Genomic DNA, 14,435 nt, shown 5'->3' on the forward strand with positions numbered 1-14,435 from the left:
GCTGACTGCAAGAGAAGGCAGAAGGAGCAAACAGCAGGTTGGAATCTTTTATTCAGTAATCAGTACTGTTGGGTGGGTAGCATCTCAGCAACTGGAACCCAAGTATGCAAAAATACTGAGTTTTCAAAGTGAAAAACCAGACAGTATAAAATATTCTGGTATTTGCCTCTTAGAACCACCATTTCAATAAGACCCTCGTTTCAAAGGCAACATGCTTACTGTTTGCTTGCTATTCTCAATCCCTCCCCCAAAACATTGTTCAGGCAATAACCCTCCTTACCCCCACATTACCCAGCCAGGTCGCAGGGAGAGAAACACTACACGAAATCCCCTCCTGACTTCCAAAGGTTTATTAAAGAACATTCTCCCAGTGGCATCAAGGGTCAAGATGTAGATTACTGTGACTCCGAGCGGTCCAGATGTTTTTCACAGTGCAGACAATGGTGGTGCTACTGAACTCTGATGAGAGGCTCTGTCTCTCGGATGAGCCACTGAAGAGCTTCATGCCGACCTTGTCTCTCCAGTTCTGCTCCAATTATTTCCCTGCACTTCTGATGATAGTCGTTCACCCAGTTACACTACAGAAAGGGAGAGGGTGCGACGGTCAGTATAAACTAGGAAGAGTTGGTGCCATTACAAGAGATAACAACAGTAAAGATAATATCAAGGGAACCACCGAATCAACATCATCAGAGGGGTCCTCGCTGCCTTCATCATAGAGTAATTGAGATTGGAAAGACCTCTGGAGAGGTCATCTAAGTCCACCCTCCCACTCAAAGCTGGATCAAGTTTAAAATTAAGTCAGATTGCTCAGGATTGCTCTCTAGATCTATGAAATGGAACAGAGGCTACTGGTTCTTGTAAACAGAACGTAACAAGCTGGTTCTAGTGCAAAGAAGGCAATGCATATCTACTGTTTCACTTACCTCTTTTTGTGTCAGCAAATTAACATCAATCATTTTTGTCTGGATTGGGACCAGGGTTAAGGGTTCAAAAGTCAGGCTCCCTCTGTTTTTGAAATTGTACTGCAGTGGAAAGACAAATGGGGTTGTAAATCTTTAGAAACAGATCTACCCAGATCACACTTACTCCTCGGTTCACATCACTACAGAATAACCCATGTAACATTCAGATGAGAGGGTAGCAACTTGCAATAGCATTTTTCTTTTAGCTCAAGCAAACAGTCTCAATATAAACCTTAATTATTTCTTTCAGTGGTCACTTCTTAAAAACTATGCCCCGGGTCACAATTGTACAGGACTCAGCTTGATGACTATACAGTGATTTGCAGTTTGGCTTTTCTAAAAGCATAACTCAGCCAGACTGGCAATTACAACGTCAAAATCTGTCTGTAATCTTGTTTCTACTGCCACCAAGGACTCCCGATTAAAGATGAAAAACCCAGCTTGAGACAATCAACCACCTCTACAGTAATGACTCAAAGGAGGTGAATTGGCTTATAGTTGGCTAAATATGAGCCAGCAGTGTGCCCAAGTGGCCAGTAGTATGCTGGCTTGTATCAGAAACAGTGTGGCCAGCAGGACTAAAGCAGTGATTGCCCCTCTGTACTCAGCACTGGTGAGGCTGCACCGCGAATAGCGTTCAGTTTTGTGCTCTACTACACAAAAGACATCGAGCTGCTGGAGCGTGTGCAAAGAAGGGCAATGAAGCTGGTGAAGGGTCTGGAGCACAAGTCTTATGAGGAGCAGCTGAGGGAACTGGGGTTGTTCAGTCTGGAGAAAAGGAGGCTGAGGGGAGACCTTATCACCCTCTACAACTATCTGAAAGGAGGCTGCAGTGAGGTGAGTGTGGGTCTGTTCTCCCCAGTCTAAAGTAACAGGAAAAGAGGAAATGGTCTCAAGTTGTGCCGTGGAGGTTTAGACTGGATATTGTGGAAAAATTTCTTCACTGAAAGGGTTTTAAAGCATTGAAACCAGCTGCCCAGGGAAGTATTGAGTCACTATCCCTGGAGGTATTCAAAAAACACATAAATGTAGCACTTAGGGTCTACTGGTGGAGCTTGCAGTGCTAGGTTAAAATTTTACTTGGTGTTCTTAAGGGTCTTTTTCAACTTAAATGGTTCTATGATTCTGTAATTCTATGAATAAAGATACTTCTGATCTTTGACATCCAGACAGAAAACATTTTAAAACAAGTCTCACATACGCATTTCAACCTATGGAAATTCTGCATAAGCGGAACTGTCTCTGAGCCCCCATTAGCAAGGGAGACAGAATCAGTCTTCACCAAAGCAGGGTTTTGGTGACCAGGAGTCTTGAGTAGGATTCAACTGTCTGCAGCATGGTCCCACCTCAAGTTCCAGTACTTCAAGTTCTACAACCAGTGAGTCATGGAGAAAGGTGCATCTTGAGCAGGTCATTCACCTTGGTTTCGGCAGGGATCACAAGGACGACATTTTCTATTCGGATCCCAAAGGACCCGTCTTCATAATACCCAGGCTCTGCGGAAACAGACAGTAATTAACCAAGCCACATAGCTCCTCTTTGCAAATACTTATTCCCTATGGCAAAACTTTGCCTTCTTAGCTTCAGTCCACTGAAATCACTAAGCAATCTTGACATCAGGCGTCCACAGAGGCAAACAAATTTCTGACTCTACTTAATCTGCACAGAAGCCCCGAGCAAGGTGATAGCAAACATTCTCAAAGAGAGGAGAAATAAGAGAGACAGCCCTCAAGCTCACACAGTCTCCTTCCAAGTCAAGAGAGAGCACAGAGTACATGTGTTCCAAATACCAGAAACTTTGAAAATACTAATGTCTTTATGAAAGGCAGGTGGATAAGCCCTTTCCCAAAACATTTATTTTTGAGAGTGCTCCCCTGACTCCCCAAGAGGACTTTGCAGCCCTAAAGGACTGTAAGTCTCTTACCAAACCCCAGCAGGCTATTTTTACTACTTTTTACTACTGGAAGAATAAGGCATGAAAAGATTTAACAGCTGCCTCAAACAGCCCATAGCAAAGACAGGATCAGCTCCTTCACGTTGGCATCCACCCTGTACTGTAGTCAGCTCTTCCACTGCAGAATGGGAGGCAGCATTGCCAGAGCATGCTCTGCTCACGCCAAACTCAGCTCTGCTAAGACCTGCACTGCAGAGAGCATGAAACAGGTCCGCAGCACCCAATTGCAAAGATGATTCACAGAAGGTGAAAGAGCTAAAATGAGGGTCTTTACCTAGAGAGCTTAAATGACAATTAAAATAACCTGGAGAGGCGAGACCAGAGCTTATGATCCCACCTTTCCTTTATGCCATTGTCAATTTATTGCCTCCGCATCTTAAGGAGCTTGGTCCCTCTCCCAGTAATCAAAGAGAATCATTAACACTAAATACCATCAGAGACGATCATGCCAGCCTCCAATGGCTCGTCTGCAAAGGTTTTGTAGCTAATGCCACAAGGACCCTCATGTACATTTAGGAAAGAGCCAACTCCATGTCCTGTCCCGTGCAGGTAATCCAAACCACAGTCCCACAAGGCAGAGCGGGCAAAGGAATCTAGAAGGTGACCTGTAGACGAAGGGAAGAGACAGACACAGAGAGAGAATTTGATCAAGACAGGCTCCCTCAGAGATGCTGATAATCACATTAAAGGCTCAAACCTGGAAAATACGTCAAAAAAACCCAGTCAACCAAAAAGAAGCCACAAACATCCCCTCAAAAAAAATCCATTATCAAGGAAAGCAAGTCATTGGATTGCTAGACATTACAGGGCAAATTTGGCAAGTCTGACATTCAAGCCCTTTCTCAACTAAAGAGAGTGGTTAAATGTCCCACAAAGAATTCAGTACCTTTCTTAAAGGTAGCTGCACCAAGTGAACTCAAAGTAGGATATCTGCCAATTGTATTTGGTGAACTAACCAGTCAGACTTCTTGCCTGGATGGCCAGTTATTTTAGAGCGTTTCAACCAGAATGCAGAGAATTTCTGTTGCCTGCATGTAAACACCAAGCCCACACATCAAAGTTCAGACATTCTCCAATTTCAGCTGGGGTTTCTTGTACCACTATACAGCTGCTTTTCCTCATCTACCCAAGAATGCAAACTGGAGAAAACTATAAAAAGAGGTATCTTTGTGAAAGGCATCTTAGCATAAGGAATCTTATCAGGGACAAAATAGCTCTGCAACAAATTCACCAGGGATGAACATATGTCACAACTTCTCCTGCACAAAATCAAAACAGCTCCCTTCTATGTAATTTTGCCATGATGCTCACTGATAAAAGGGATGCCACATTAACTGGAAGAGTTACCCAGTCCTTTGAAGCTGGAAAGTGACCTCTTGCTTTGATAGGGCTACAAGTAAAGCATAAAGACAAACCTTCAGGCACAGGAAGGTTACAGATGTGTTAGAGTGTCAGACTTCTCCCCTCAGAATTTTCAGCAGTGGTTGACGCAGAGAGAGAAGGCATCAATAATCCAGAATCCAAAATGTTGTGATGAAAACAAGACAGTTACATCAACACCTGCCTAACACATGGCAACCTGTCAGCCATAATGTTGTTCTCAGACCACTTAATGGTTCTTCAGACGTCTCTGCCATGGTCAAAACACTCCAACTTGCCAACCTACCTTTGGTTCCATTTGGAAAGATGGCTGCACTCACAGCTATATGTCCCTTCAGGACATACGTGAAGCATTCCTGTCAAAGAGATGTGTGTCATAAGTAAACAGGGAGAGGCAAAACTTTGTATTCCTCAGGAATGGAAGACTGCATCTTGTAGCAAGTCGCAGAGGATCTGGAAAGACTAGCTCCTGCTCTCCTATGGCTGGCAATGCCAAAGCAAACCATGAGCAGGAAGAGTTGAAATCACTCTGAAGATTTTTCTTTGCTAATTATGGAAAGAGTGTCACAAACTCAGTCTGCAGGTTTATCAGCAGGATTCACCTGACCTACATGACTGATCTTCTTTGCGGCTGCTTGTGCTTCCTGAGCATATCCTATAGCACATATTCATCACTTAATGAACTATAATGATGAAATTATTTTTAATTAAAGAAACAATTTAAAATAAACAAAATTACATTGCTGCATTTCCCACATGCATCTTCTCAGATAAGTCTGAGACTAGTTTTTAATATGGCATACTGAAACACAAACCACTACTGCGGCCTTGTATTAGACACTGAGCTTTGCACTAAATTAAACCCTCCTAACTCCCACACTGGGCAATCCAGTAATGTTTATCCTCAGTCTGCTGAATGCATTACTTCTTAGAGAAGACATGTCACTTTGCAGATAAGAGGTGTGCATGTTAACATAGAAAGGTGTCATTCTCTAAATCACATAGTTTATATTTTGGAAGTCTGAAAGCCTCCTTTTCAGTCTTTATCAAAACGTTGTCACATTAAATAAATGATACTTGATAGAGCCCTTTGACTACATAGCACATGACTAATTCGTTTAAGTATTTCTAATAATAAGGGTCAGATCATAAATCATGCTGAGATGCCACTTACCTTTTCATAGGCTGACGGTGTGCCAAAATGCATTGTCCTGGTCACGTCTGTCGTACCATCTCTTCAGAGTCAAACAAAGATGCAGGGAGCAAAAGGATGGGGGGAAAAGAAAGATCAAAGTTAGAATGTACAGAAAACCCAGTCACACTGCAGCAAACCAACCAAACAGACACTTGTGTAAAGTATCTGCTCTGTGCTACACAAGACTGATGACATAACTGTTCCTAAACTCAAAAATTCCTGAATACACATCCCAGATGCATCAATGACAATTTACAATTAAAAATGTTACCTTTCACCCACAAGCATGCCAATGCTCTTTGCAGATTAGAATCTAAACTGCTCATAAATATGCTGCAAATTTGGGGTTTAGGAACTAGCACCTATCCATTGAAAACAGAACCAAGAAGACCAAATTCAGTCTTTCTGTATGAAAGGTGATTCCTTAGAAGCTTAAAAATACATGCTTATGCACAAATGACAGCTACTGGCTGAAGAAAGGGAAAAGTAAAGGGGTATAGTGTTCCTTTCATCCTTAGGATGTCTTGTGCTAAGATCTCTAAAGTTATAGAGCATTTGGATAGGATTTAGCCTGAGACATCAGAAACCGGCTGCAAGTTCCTCCTACAAATACCGTTTTGAGCCTGCTGTCAAAAACACAGAGGCTCTTGAAATAATGAGTTCTCTTTGAAATGCTCAGTCCTGTGCCTACGCTTTTCCCCAGCACACACAGGCCATGGTCACAAAGAACTCACGGTTTAACTTCTCAGCAGCAACAAGCAGAGCATCCCTGTCACAATGCTGTGGTAAGTGCCATTGATGTCCAGCTTATATTGTATTCAAAGGGCTGCTTTTCATAGTAGCACTAAGGAAATTGTTAATTAGGCCATCAGAGGGGAGGAAAAAGATCTCCTTGTAAAAATCTTATCAAAGGATGTCTGTATGGTTCTTTTTCAAAGCTCTTCCTGACTGACATAACAAAACAGCATAACTCTAAGACAAAGCTTGCCTCAAAGGAGCAGCCAGGCCTGCCCTGCATCTTTCTGAACAAGCCACTTCTCATCTATTTACACTGGTTAGAAACATCACTTCTTTCATCTTCCACGGAGTCAAAGTTCCACAGTAAACAGCTGCAGAGACTGAGGCCACTGAATGGCACTATCGAAACAGCACTGAGTGAGTCAACAGACATGACGCCTTTCCAGAAACATAACTGAGACACAAGTGGCCACAGGGATGAGAAACTCTCCCTCTAAGTCACTCTCTGGAAAGGCAGAGAACACCACAGGGCAGTGCTGTCCTGCTCCTTTGTCCCACCTTTTTCTGACCTCAATATCAGTCAAATCTGCACCTGGGGCAGATCCTGGCAGGGCAGCTGCCTCACTCAGCTGTGCAGGCTGCCGTGTAAGCAGCCCAAAGCTAAACCAGGCCAGTCAGGCTTGCTCCCTGCAGCTCTAACACCAATGGAACAGGTGAGCAGAGCTGCAACAGACAGAAATGCGCACCAGCAGCTAGAGCTCCCATCGATTCATGCACTTGGCTGTACTCAGAATCCCACAAGCTCCCTCCAGAGGGGATACATTGAACAGGCACGCTATGAAATGACACGGTGCTCCAAACTACACATTGCTGAGCCCGTCACAGGCACCGTGAGCTGAGCGTGCAGGTGGTCACCGGGAGCAGAAAACACAGCAGTTCAGCACCATTCACCCCACTCACTTGTACTGTGCTCCTGAGTCCAGGAGGTAGATCTCGTTCACAGACAGCGTTCTGTTGGTCTCTGGAACTGGCCTGTACGGTCAAACACAACGTTTTTTGTTCCACAGTTTTAAGATCAACACCCCACATCTACAGTCTAGAAATCACATAAGCGCAAGCTTGGACGTGTCAGCTCTGATTTCTCGTAGCAGTGACAGAAATCCAACGCATGCTGAGCCAGGAATCATACTGAAGAGTGTATTTGTCTACTGTAAACAGCACTACAGCACAGAATAGCCTCCTTGCTTCCAGCAAAACCCTCAACATCAGTTCCTGGACATATTTCAGAATAGTTTGCACTTCAGACTCATCTTTCTCAGACTTACACCCTCAAAATGGTCCTTTTCTAGTGCCCTTGAGCAGATCAGCATCATAATACACACATCATGCCAGCAGGTAGAGATCTTTATTTATTAAGTGTGGGCTTTAGTGCAATAAAACAAGATGGCAATCAACAGTGACTACAGCTCCCTGGAATACCCTGCTGTGACTCCACAAAGAAGCCAGACAGCTCATTCCAACTGTTTGCTGAACAGTGAATGAAGCAGCTGTGTTTCTCTTACTTGTAGTGAATGATGGCTCCATTCGGACCAGTGCTTGATATGGTAGCAAAGCTCAATTCAACAAAGTCTTTCTGCTGGCTGAAAGAGAAGATTGTGATCACTACAGCACAAGTGACAGGTACAAACTGGGCACCTGGAATGACACATCCTCAATTTCACAACACCTCAGCTTTCCTCTTAGCTTTGAAAGGCATCTGAGCAAGCACACTCAAGTGGGAGAATTGTGTGTTTCCAACCACATAGAAAACTGCTTGCCACCTCTGCTCTTTCCTTTGAAGCAGAAAACTCACCACCCAGACCACCCAGGGAAGAAATTTCCTCAACAATTTCTTCTTGGGTTATTTATTTTATCAAAGGCATTTTCAGAGGTCTTGGTGATGCATACACAGGAGTATCCCTCTATACAAACTCCCCATCAGAAGAGGAGGAAATCTAACCCTTACAGCAACTCTTCTGTGGTAAGGAAACTGTCTTATATTTGTGTGTCCTAACCTTCAGCACTCCTCATTGCTATCTCAAAAGGCAAGCTGATAGGATCCAGTGGGTTGGGACTCATATCTCCCAAGAGACCCAATTCTTCCCCAACTCTTTCAAGTGTTCAAAGAAATCCTGCAGTAATGGTTTGTCCTCAGGTAAAATATATCTGCAAGTGAGCTGGATTTCTAAAGAATGAAATAAAAACAAAGGATAAAAACACCACCCAGAAAATATCCTCACAGGGGATTTACTTTTTTACCTGCGAAACTCCTCTGCTTTGTCTGCAGCAATTATTTCTGTCACTGTTCCCTTTGGAACCTAATGGGGAAAAATGTAGGTTGAATTAGTCCACCAACAAGCAAATAAAATGCTATAGGCTTAAACACCAGGCCTTGCCTGCACACTGCGAAACTCAGACTTGAAGTGGCCTTTTCCCTGTCGTCATCCCTCAGTGACAACAAACAGAAACCTAGTAATATTGTGCAGGGCATGTGAGAAGCAGGAAGCAGAGACGGTCACAGCAAGACTGCCGAACCCTGACTAAGAAGCACTTAAAGTGGTATTAACTTCACTGAGATAACCTTCAGAGGTAACATCTCACAAGGCAACATATCTTCACAGATAGGTTACACTAAAGCTTAAATAGTTCCCCCTCAACAGCCCACGGTTTTAACAGAATTTTTATGCTTTTAAATCAGACATGATTACAAAGAAAAACAAAGGATGTCAATTTTACTTTAGGTATTTGATAAATTAAAATCTGTGACCTAACTTTCCCAGGATTGCACAACAGGCAAAGGGGAGCAGCAGCTACACTTCATTACCCTTGAAGCAGACTTCCTGAGGTACTTAGCTATGTAAAAAGGAACCTTCTGGAAGTCATCAAGTCACCTCAATAGGTAAAGTCAGTGGACTCAGACATACAGTAGCACAGAAGGAGCACAGTTCAGTAAGTTGCTGTGTAAAACCTGGCATTCTGCACCTACACTCGTGTTTTTTTCTGGTTTAGAAGTACAAAGCAATTTGACTTTAGCCCATTTCCACTGCACATGGGCATAACTGCACTTCTCCATTCATAAATGCCAAATCTGTCCATACTGCCAGGCAATACTGATTATTATGAGAATAATTCCAAAGGATTGCACCAAACTGGATATTATTTCATTATTTACACTACCAAAGCAATAGAATACAGCATTAATACTATATTAAGCCTGCTCAGGTCATTTCTCACCTGCTCTGGCTTTGATCTCTGTAAAATTAATGGGAGTATGTTTCCAAAAAAATTCACTCGCCCTTGGATGAAAGCATGACTGAAACACCCTCTAAGAAACAGAGAAAACCCCAGCTGTTTCCCTACTTTTAGTAAAGGCACTACAAAGACTATCATAAAGTTTATGCTAAAGAATTTTAACTAGCAATAAAATCTCCAAGTTAAAAAAAAATTAATATGCTACCTCTTTCTCCAGCCAGTTGAAGAGCTCACACAGGGCCACAGCATCTTTGATCTACATTAAAGCAGGCACAAGAAAATGGAATAGAGAAGAAAAAATATTTACCAAGCCTCAGTATAAACAGTTTTTGATGCAGAAGAATTATATCTGTAAGTTTCAGAAACACAAACTAAGAGATGACCTAAGAGATCTTTCCAGCACTGGAAATGCACCCGGACGATTAAATAAATGTTAATAAACCAATTAAATAAATGCTAATAAAATGTTACTACTGCTAAGGAGTATCTTACTGTGAAGAATTACCAAATATTCAGCAAACACCGGCTTTACACCACACAAGACCCTGCAATTTCAGATCATGGAAGGTAATCACATGACACGTCTAGTGTCGAGACAGGGGAACAAGCCCTGCAGGCACACCGGCACCACACAGTCTCTGCCACACAGCTTCTGGCTTCTCTCTCACTTGATGACCCTCATTTTTCTTCCTTTTTTTTTTTCTACGTTTGCTGCATGCAGGGGCAAGAAGTAGGAGACAAGTGTTTAAGAGCAAAGCAAAATTTTGTCCTCAGGTGGCAAAGCATCTCTGCTCAGTAAAAGTATTTTTACTTCCTCTTAATTAACAGGGAAAAAAAAGCACTGAAATGGAAAGTAGCAGTTTCCAAGAAGTTAGCAGGAAATAATGGGACAAGTCCAGAACTGCCAGCCCTGTCTTAAATGGCACATTTCTTTTCATGTGAAAACTGCCGCTTGAAAATTAACAGGAAATACTCAAGAGAAAACTTCAGCCCCACCATGAACCTGTTTCACAGGCAGCTTCTTTGCTTGAAAACATAAAGTTTTCTGGAAAATCAGCCTCATTTCTAGAGTGTCATGATGATGAAACAGAGTGCTTTGAGGACACTGGGTGCTTTTCAACATCTTGGCCTGTGTTTTGCACCATGTGTCAAAGAATTTCTGTGTTCTTTAGGCTGTTTATTCACGTGATAGTAATTTGAACACTCCACTGAGAAAGACAATAAAACCAACAAAGGGGAAAGAACTTCCCTTTGAGGGCTCATGCTCTAAACAACACTTCTCAAGCATGCACGGCCTTCCAACAGAGCAAGGTTGGTTTGTCACACTATTACGTATGTTGTTCTTCACTCCAAGGGAATGCTAAACAAGCAAAAAAACTGCTTCAACAGCAGTAGATGTCTAACAGAAAACCAATTTTATCCTGCCATACAAATTCTTATTTGGTTTTTAATCCAAAACACTAAAACCGAAAGAAAATATAATTTCTTTCCTTAAATGCAAAGCAAACCTCTTGCCATGTGCGAGGAGGCTCTCGAGGCTTCACTTACATGTGCTCTTCTCATGCCTTCTGTTTCTGACGCATTCTTCACAGCTTTTGCAATGCAGATGGGGGTATATGGGGTGAGGTATCGGTAAGCCTGCAGCAGAAGGACAGGGATTACTTGCGGATTAGATAGACTACATAATCCTACAGGTTTAATAACTCGGCCTGACTACAACTTGTACTTTGGCAGTCTCTCTCAACCTTCAGCGCTGTGAGATACTCATTGCCAGTAGTCAGCTAAGTGCACTGAGGAATAAAAAGGAGAAACAGTCCCTGACTGAATGAAGAACAGACACACAGAAATCCAAAGAACTAAAGGGTCAACAGCTTGTCCTGAAGTAGGGTGAAGATTTGGTTATCCTAAATACCATATATATATATATCTCAACATGTGAACCATGGGTTTCCTGTTGCTGGTGTACACTCAAGGCCCAGAGACAGTCAGTAAGAAATACCAATCCCAGGGGCTAAGGTAGAACTTAGGCTGTACAAACAGACCTAAAGAGTCACCATGACTTCTTACCTGCCTGTCACCCTCAAGTAGCAGGAAGCAAAGAGCACCCAGCCCAGGTACTGAGCGTTGACTCTTTTGCTCCACAGTTCTCTGCTCTATCCATTATACATCAGGAGATGGGATAAGCACCTACACAAGCACAGCCCAAACATCATGCTGTGTTCCTATTCTCAATGCACCGACATACATATTCATGGGAAAGGCCTGTTATACTCAGCAAAGACCAATTTCACAAAAATCCTATACTATAGGCTTACAGTTTCCAAATTCTTTAAAATAGCAAGACGGTTATAAGAAATCATGCAGAAACTAAAGTACTAAACTGGCCTCAAGAAAGTCAAGGAAGTCCTTTAATTAGAGTCAGGACACAACTTCTCGACAGTCAGATTCTTAGACTGGCTTGCCTTTTAGAGATACTGGCAGGTTCTATTAATCTGCTGTGAAAAGTATATTTACACACAGCTGCAGGCAAATCTATAAAGGGTTTGCAGACCTATGTTTAATAATGAACTGGATCGTTGCCAGTGTCAATATTTGCCTTTGATGGAGACAGAGAGTAGATGTAGCATTGGGGTTCTGCTAAGTACCCCAAGCCAGTTGCTCAGCTGGAATAAAGCAATGAAGAGCAGGAGAAAATCATCCAGCATGAGGAACTGGGAAACCTTTGGCTCTTTCAGTGACTCTGTAAGTGGTTTTTAATCAAAACATTTCAGTCCTTCCTCTCCTGCTTTCTATTGCACTGAGCTCCTTGAGGCAGGGACTCTCACACTGGGTACAGAGGGTATGTAGCACTGTAATGACTCAGTATGAGCCAAAACATCCAGTGCTAATGGGGTAAATAATGTCACTACAACTCATTATGTTCCTTCATCTAGGCCAGACCTGCTGTTCAGTGTAAATCACCTACATGAACTCACCCAGACTGGGGTTAGTCCATTGACTCCAACTACAGCAAGAGATATTGTACTCTGAAGACGAAAGGGCAGTAACAATTTATCCTGAATGCTCCACAGGCTCTATGCTTTCTGCTATCCTGAATGAAGCAGAGTGGACAAAATGCCAGTATTCTGTATTAGGAGGCCATTTGCACCTAAAAATGGATTGATGGTGTCAGAAGATGGGCAGACACAAAAAACTGTCTATCTTGCTCATGTATATGTCACGTTGGTTTTCAAACTGCATGGGCAACAGAGCTAACTTCTACTTTGGCCATGAGAGCTGGAGAGTTTAAGCAGAGATTTGTACTGGTATTAAACCATGACAAACAGACCCTGCTCTTGGGATTTTGTCTTTGGGGATCCACAAAGCTGAGACCACTCTTAAAATCCCTGTATACAGAAAGAGCCTTCAGGCCTCACAAGTTAGCTGTGCTGTATCATACATACACATGCAGCACAATGATGCAGTACGTGAAACAGGGAAGATATACCTGTCACCCCGTTCCTCCTGTCTTCAATGTCACATATTACCTGATAATCTCAAGCTACCAAAATAAATAAGGGGAACCATCTTCAAACACTCTGATCAAGCCCAATGCCCCCTCCTGAAAGTCCTGTCCAACTTTCCAGCTTCAGTTTCTGCAAGTTTTGAGCTCTTACTGCTGGTCCATGAGGTTCATGCTCCAGCCACAGGCACAGTGACCTGAGTTCACCCTGCTCCCTCTCTCGCTGTACTTGTCTTATCTTAAGCTGACAATTCTTTAGGTAAATCAGCTTAGCAAGTTGGAAGGGCAGCTCCAGCGTGAGCAACCTCAGGATAAACAACTCCTTGAAACTTCAGCATGGCTGGATCTCTTCTGCACAAGCTCTAGCCTGCATCATGCTTTCCAAAGTGGAAGCTGCCCTCATTAACACCATTCCTGACCACCTGAAAGAGAAGAAAAGTATTTTCCCTTGCAACAGCCACTGACCTTGGGAATGGCCTCAGTTAGAGCATAGCTGGCTTTATCACTGATCCACACTTTCTCCTTGGGTGAGAGGCTTGCACCAACAGCCTGCAGCTCTGACAGGATAGATCCATAGGGCATCACCTGGATTTTAAACTCAGGTTCCAGAGTGGAGTCAAGCTGTAAGTGCTCCCTTACAGCTGGGTCCATCATCCGGCCACCATCAATGAAGAGCCTGAGAAACAATTCAGACAGAACAGATAGGTGAGACAATATCTGATATTGGTTGGAGTACAGGAGGGAAGGAGAAACCATTCCCATGACATTTCAGAGAAAAGGAGTTCATTAATTATGTGCTATACTTTGTTTTATAATGATTTAACCACTGGCCTTTGCGCAGTTTAAATCCTGCTTTGAAATCAAGATGTACCACCTTGCTGAGAGAAAAGGAGCTGATGGCATATTTGTTTTATAATACATTCAAAATGGTTGCGTCCTATGCCTGCATTTCAAGAAGGAGAGAGTAATAGAGGTAAATAATGGCTATTCTTTTTTAAGGGCAACATCCGGAAATAGAAAAGCTACTGTTGTTCTAAGTACCACACTGTTCTTGCTTTCACTGAATTGGAAAGTCTAGCCCAACCTTCCCATACAACCTGTATTCACCCAGACAGGCTTTACCTCAGATGCACTGAGCTAGCAGCTTGGAGATGACTCTAAGACTTGTGCTTGTTGAGGCTCATTATAACAGGGCACTTGCAGGGAATAAGCCTTCTGTCATACACCAGCCCTGAAACTTTTCTATACAGTCCATGCAGTTTTGAAGTGATTTATCAATGACATCAGAGAAGGGTTTTTCAATGCCCTGTTGGCTCTTACTTGCATTTCACCCAGGGCTCTGAGGGGCCTCCATTTTATCTCAGGGAAGCAGACAGAGGGGTCAGCCATCCTGCCAAAGGTCACCCAGAA

General features: G+C 42.9%; 1 protein-coding gene across 4 annotated transcripts in view; it reads right to left on the reverse strand.

The window, feature by feature from the left end:
• Positions 1-335: 335 nt before the first annotated feature.
• Positions 336-14,435, reverse strand: part of XPNPEP1 (X-prolyl aminopeptidase 1) — a 29,973-nt gene continuing 15,873 nt past the window's right edge. For 3 of the 4 annotated variants that reach the window (XM_069864312.1, XM_069864313.1, XM_069864311.1), the window contains 12 exons: positions 13,491-13,701; positions 11,072-11,161; positions 9,729-9,779; positions 8,531-8,589; positions 7,795-7,872; positions 7,193-7,264; positions 5,474-5,534; positions 4,586-4,655; positions 3,351-3,524; positions 2,385-2,461; positions 927-1,025; positions 336-578 (listed from right to left, as the gene is read on the reverse strand). In XM_069864312.1, coding sequence (XP_069720413.1) covers positions 450-578; positions 927-1,025; positions 2,385-2,461; positions 3,351-3,524; positions 4,586-4,655; positions 5,474-5,534; positions 7,193-7,264; positions 7,795-7,872; positions 8,531-8,589; positions 9,729-9,779; positions 11,072-11,161; positions 13,491-13,701 — 1,171 coding nt within the window. In that variant the 3' untranslated portion in view covers positions 336-449. Of the gene's footprint in view, positions 579-926; positions 1,026-2,311; positions 2,462-3,350; positions 3,525-4,585; positions 4,656-5,473; positions 5,535-7,192; positions 7,265-7,794; positions 7,873-8,530; positions 8,590-9,728; positions 9,780-11,071; positions 11,162-13,490; positions 13,702-14,435 lie in introns of those variants that run through there. The other variant, XM_069864314.1, reaches the window with a different exon arrangement.

This window comes from Phaenicophaeus curvirostris, chromosome 9, assembly GCF_032191515.1.
Source record: "Phaenicophaeus curvirostris isolate KB17595 chromosome 9, BPBGC_Pcur_1.0, whole genome shotgun sequence".
Taxonomy (NCBI): domain Eukaryota; kingdom Metazoa; phylum Chordata; class Aves; order Cuculiformes; family Cuculidae; genus Phaenicophaeus; species Phaenicophaeus curvirostris.